Genomic DNA, 6,000 nt, shown 5'->3' on the forward strand with positions numbered 1-6,000 from the left:
GGTAGAGATGACTACGAAAAGGAGAGGATAGCTGAAAGGAATTCCAAAAGAAGCTCGACTGAAGCTGGTCCAGCTATGAAGGACTGAATGGCCACCGATGCTCTGGAGGTCCCACTGGGGCTCCCCATCCCCCACCCCCACCCCACTGTGGGCGTGTTCCCCGCTGCCGTACGACGCTAGCACTCACCCCACGACTCCCTGGTTGTAGTTCCGTCTCTTCCACGGGGTCCCGCTGTACACGCCCCCGCCGCCGTCCGCCCGGCCGCCCCCGGCCGCGCGCCCTCCGCTGGGTTGCAGCAGGCTGTAGTTGAGTCCGTAGGTGCTGGCCTTGTTGTCACGTTTCCTCTTGTTGCTGCTGCCCGAGGCTGGGTCCGCAGACTCGGAGGCAGGGAGTGGGGCCGCGGGACGCGGGGACGAGGGTGCCGATGGGACCGGTGACGCCGAGGGGCCCGCCGCTGCCCGCCGTGCCCAGGCCGCCGGCTGGTGGTGATTGTTGTTGTTGTTGGTCGTCTCCAGGGGCAGGAAGTCCCGCTGCTCCGCGGGCACGGCGAGGCCGCCCAGTGGGCGCTCCCCCGAGCGGAACATGCCGGCCGGAGCCGGGGCCGTGCCGCCGGGGCTGCCGGGGCCGCTGCCGCTCCCGCCGCTCGCGCTGCTCGCGCCGCTGCTGTGACAGTGGTGGTTGAAGTAGAGGTTCCTCAGCCCCTGGGTCGTCTCCCAGATCTGCATCCACAGACTATTGGACGGTCCGAGCTGCTCTGGCTGGAACCAGGCGATCCTCGGATCCATCAAACGGCGGCGGCCGCTGCCCCCGCCCCTCCCGGCCGCCCGCAGGGCCGCCGCCGCCGCCGCCTCAGGCGCACGCCCGCCCTCGGCCGCCGCCGCCGCTGCCACCCGGGTTCCGCCACGGGCGGCGCGGTAGCGCAGGGAGCCTGGCCGGCGCCGGCGGCGTCGCTCCCGCCCTCGGGGCTCGCAGGCCCTCCCCCCTCCCTCCGCCCCTCCGCCGAGCCCCTGTCACCGGGGTTCCCGTGCAAATGGCGGCGGCGGCTCCCGAGAAGGGCGAGCGGTGGCGGCGGCGGCGGCGGCGGCGGCGGCAGCGGCAGCGGCGGCGGCGGCGGCGGCGGCGGCAGCGGGACGCGCCTGCTCCGTAGCGTCCGTGCTGCTCGGCCCCGGGGCGGGGCCTCCGCCGGCTCCGCCCCTCGCTCCGCTCCGCCCCGCCCCGCCGCCGCGCTCGCCCCGCCCCGTCCCTGCTGCCAGCCGTCCGCGGGCGCCCCGAGGCCGCACCGCGCGTCACAGAGGCCGCGGCAGGCTGCGGGCAGCGGGGCCGCAACCGCCCGGTCAACCGTCCCGCGCTAGCTTAGCTGGGGTCGCACGTACCTGGGCCTCCGGGCACCTCGGACGCGCGCGCCGCCGCAGGACTCCGTTGCCGCTCCAGCGCCGCCGAGGAACACGAGGCGGCTGCCGACTCCGCGGAAAGTGACTGGTTTGCGCCACCCACCCAGCTCCGGACCGCCCGCTCCGCCCCTCGGTCCGGGCGCGGCCCCGGGGCTCCCGGACGCGCGCCGCGCGCGCACTAGAAGGGCGGGCTTCCGCTCAAGGGCCGGGTTTGCACGCGGCTGCACGCGCACCTCGGTTCCGGAGCGGTCTCAGCGGCCTCTGTGTCGCGAGTCCTGGCACCACTGCCCGGCTCGAGGGCCACACAGCACGTCTGTTCCAAGGTGCACTCACGGGCTCAAAGCCCCTCAACTTTCATAACTAAGAACACTCGAAGCCTTTTAAGCCTAAAATGACTCTGTCGTTGCGGTTAGTGATTGTTTTCCATGGGGTGCTCATTTGTCTACCTTTCTTGTGGCGCGAAAAATACCCAAAAAGGGGAGTGGGGGTCATTTTCAGTACTTTAAATTATCGAGAATGGAACACTTCTTGAAGCGCATGCGTCAAGCTTGCTGCAAATTCCAGAACCAAGTCCCTGACTGACACTTCGGTTTTGGCTCTGTGCCCAGTTCAATATCCTGGAAAGTTTGGGGGGTGCTTGTTGTTTTATTATTTATTTACTTATTTTGCAGAGGATTAAAAATCTGTTCGTCACAGAATGAATCATTGCTGTACGTTTTTTTGCTAAAAAAGAATACAATGACCACTGGCTGAGCTAATTCTAACTCGTTAGCATGCTTTGGTAGCACACGAGAAGCCCTGAGGCCTCAGCACTTTGTAAATCAGGCCGGAGAGTCAGAAATTCATGGTCATCCTCAGCTCCATAGCAACTTAGGATATGTTAAAGACCCCACACACACGCACATGCACCACACACACATACAAGGAAAACTGCTATAAATAGCCACTGTAGTGAAGACACTGTTAAATGTGTTCCCATTCTTTCGCAAGTCTCTGTACAAAACGTCAAAATACAAGATATTCAGCTATTTTGCACATTTCCACAAATGTCATATGTCATTGCCATTGGTATTTTAAATTTTTTTACATATTTGAATTTTTATATTACAATAATACTTTAACAACTTATTTATTGTGTTTGAGCTATCTTTTTTTTTTCATTCGGAAAACTTGAACTACTATAGTATAGCTGAAATGACCAAATAAGATAATATACCAAAAACACTTTATAGGGGCTGGAGAGAGATGGCTCAGCCTTTAAAGCCTTGAAGAGCACTGGCTGCTCTTCCAGGGACTCAAGTTCAATTCCCAGCACCCCATGGCAGCTCACAACTGTCCAGTTCCAGAGTATCAACATTCACACAGACTTACGTGTAAGCAAGACGTGTAAGCAATGTACACACAACCTTTTTAAAAACTACTTTATAAAACCAAGTGTGGATGAGCTCCCACCCTCAGGGATTTTGCGCAGCAGCAAAGAATGCTGGCTGCTCAACCCTGCCCAGCCGCCCAGTCCTGTCTGTAACTTAGCCACTCCTCCAGGCTGTCAGCAGGTCCTGGGATGTGTCTATCCTCCACAGAGAGTTAAGTGACCTTAGAGAAATTAATCAACCAGGCATTTGGCAGCTTTCCGTGAACTTACTGCCTGGTTGAGGAGGCAAAGAGAGGTAAATATTCAAACTCAAATTGCAATTCATTCAATTAATTCAACAAATATGTCAGAGGCAAGTGTATGCCAGGTTCTGGGGCTACAGCAAAGAACAATGTTGATAAGGTCCTTGCCTTCCGTGGACCTTGTATTCCAGTGGGTGAGGCAAGGGTATAATGACACTCTGGTCCATGCTAAGGGGGAAAAGCAGGCTAAAGGGATCCTATTTTTAGATGACCTAATCAGGGAAGGCTGCTCTGAGGTAGTGTTATTTGATGAGGGACTTAGGTAAGAGACTAGGCCATGACCATTTACAGAATGATTTATTTGATGGAGTAGCAAGTCCAAAGGTCCTGAGGTAGAAATCTGATTTGTGTACAACATAATAAGGCAATTTAAATACTGAATGTGTGGCATAGATGCCTATATTATATATTCTGAAAATTTTCCTTAAAAAATCATCTGACCCAGAGATGTTTGGTAAAGAGCTTCCCATGTAAGCATGAAGACTTAAATTTGATCCCTAACACCCACATTAAAAACAAAACAAAACACCAAAAAAACAGGAATAGCCATGCAGTGGAGGCGCACTCCCTTAATCCTAACACTCAGGAGGCAGATGCAGGGAGAGCTCTGAGTTCAAAGCCAGTCTGCTCTACCGAGTGAGTTCCAGGACCGCCAGGGCTACACAGAGAAACCCTGTCTCAAAACAACAACCAAGCAGGTATAAGTGGTTCGAGATCGTAATCCCAGCACAGCAAGGTCAACCCGGGCTTCTTGGCAAGCTCCAGGTACTGCTTAGAGTGTCTCTCAGAACAAGGCAGGGCTGGCAAAGACGGGTCAGTGAATAGAGCCGCTTGGATCCACATGGTAGAAGGAAAGAAGCCATCTCCCTGAGTTGATCTCTGACGTCCACATGTGTGCAGTGGCATGTGTACTACAGACAGACAGACAGACAGACACACACACACACACACACGCACACACACACACACACACACACACACACACACCAGCTCTACTGACACATTGACAAGGAAAGAAAAGAATACAGCTATTACAAACCAAGGCTTTTTCCCTCCATACTCCTCTTTGTTTTCAATATGCTTTTTCCCATAGGGGAGAATGTTGAGTTGATTGTCTTTAACTTGGAGGATCTCCTGAAGCACTAATGTTCCGCACAGTTCAAGTAAAGTAGAGAAGTGAAAATTAGCCAAGAATGACACAAATGAGTTAGCGAGCAAACTGTCACATGACAATCTCATTAATAATTGTCATTATGACTAAATCTATGGTGGTATGTGATTAAATTACTCCTCTCTGCTTGATAGGGACTGTGAGTGAGATGGGTCTCCCAGTGTAGGTAGATCTCACCCAGTCTCACCAACCATTGATTGACTGCCTGAGTAGGAAAAAAAAAAAAAAAAGCTGAGGAAAAAGAGATTCGCTATCGATGCCTGTTTGTTCCTGCTGGAACACCAGACTTCTGCTCTCGGCTGGGACTGAGGCCATTAGCACTCCAGTTTAAAGCGATGCACCACCATTGGTTTGCCTGGACCACCAGGATGCGTGTAGCTTGAAGAGCATCAAGTTTTTCAACCTTTCTAAGCATGCAAACCATTTCCTTTGAATGCAATAAAAATGTGTGTACACGCATATGTGTGTGCACACGCACACACACACATTCACACAGAGAGAGAGAGAGAGAGAGAGAGAGAGAGAGAGAGGAAGAAGAAGGAGGAGGAGGAGGAGGAAGCGGGGAGGGAGAGAGCATTCTGTTTTTCTGGAGAACCACAACACAGACTTTGGTCCTTAAAATGGCCCTAAAGGGACAGCTACACACAGTGATCTCTGGTATTAGCGGCAGAACCCTTAAAGGTAGAGCGTATATAGAAGAAGTAGGGTTACTGGGGACATTGCCCTCAAAGGGAATATCGGCAATGCATCCATTTTGACAAAACACCTGAACATGAAGGACATTGAAGAACATTAATGGAGGAAGAGATTTCTTGGGTTCTGGGCTTCAGAAGGTCCAGCATATCATGGTGAGAAAGGCACGGTGACGGGGTAGCTCAGTCTTGCTCAATGGGAACCTGAGGCTGGTGGTCATGTCACAGCTGTGCCAGGAAGCAGAGAATAGGTAGGCTAGAACCAGACCATATAAACCTCAAAGCCCATGCCTAGTGACCCACCTATACTAGCTAGGTCCCAGTGACCTATACTAGGGACCTATACTAGGTAGGTCCCATGTCTCAAAGGCTTCATAACCTGCCCAAACACTATCAAACTGTCTAGTAAATGTTCAAACCCATAAGCCTGCGAGGGACATGTGATATTCAAATTGTAATGGGTTTCTGATCCTTTTGTCTCTGTCTTGCTTCTGTTTCCCAGCCACCAGGAATCAAACAATTTTGTTCACCTCTATGCCTCTGTATGCCTCGTGACAGGCTCACAAGCATTTGGCCAACAAGCAATGAACTGATCCCTCTGAAATTGTGGGCCAAAGTAAATTGTTTCTCCTTGAAATCCGAATCTCTTACCAAATTTGTCATACTAATGCAATGTTACAGATGGAATTGGTTTTGTAATCTGATTAGATATAAACATGATAACACCTCTACGTCTAGTACAGTGTTTCATGCTGCCACCCTTTAATAAGTTCCTCACGTGGTGACCCCATCCATATTTTCTTTGCTACTTCATAACTACTTTTGCTGCTGTCACGAATTATAGTGTAAATATCTGTGTTTCTGATAGTTTTAAGCGGCCCCCGTTGTCACAACACAGCTCTCAAGAACACCTGGTCCAGGAATAAAGAGAGTTCTGAGGGCCCATAGAGTGATCCAGCTATAAAGGTGAAAATGAACAAAAAAAAATAGGGGCTGGAGAGATGGTTCAGCGGCTAAGCGCGCTGAATGTTCTTTCAGAGAACCTGGGTTCATTTTCTAGCACCTGCATGG

General features: G+C 52.5%; 1 protein-coding gene across 6 annotated transcripts in view; it reads right to left on the reverse strand.

Annotated features, from left to right (window-relative positions):
- The window catches only part of Tent4b (terminal nucleotidyltransferase 4B), a 58,180-nt gene extending 56,649 nt beyond the window's left edge, over nt 1–1,531 (reverse strand). For 2 of the 6 annotated variants that reach the window (NM_001415015.1, NM_001415013.1), the window contains 1 exon segment: nt 188–1,165. In NM_001415015.1, coding sequence (NP_001401944.1) covers nt 188–786 — 599 coding nt within the window. In that variant the 5' untranslated portion in view covers nt 787–1,165. 6 annotated transcript variants of the gene reach the window in all.
- Nucleotides 1,532–6,000: the final 4,469 nt, after the last annotated feature.

The sequence above is a fragment of the Rattus norvegicus genome, chromosome 19 (genome assembly GCF_036323735.1).
Source record: "Rattus norvegicus strain BN/NHsdMcwi chromosome 19, GRCr8, whole genome shotgun sequence".
NCBI lineage: Eukaryota > Metazoa > Chordata > Mammalia > Rodentia > Muridae > Rattus > Rattus norvegicus.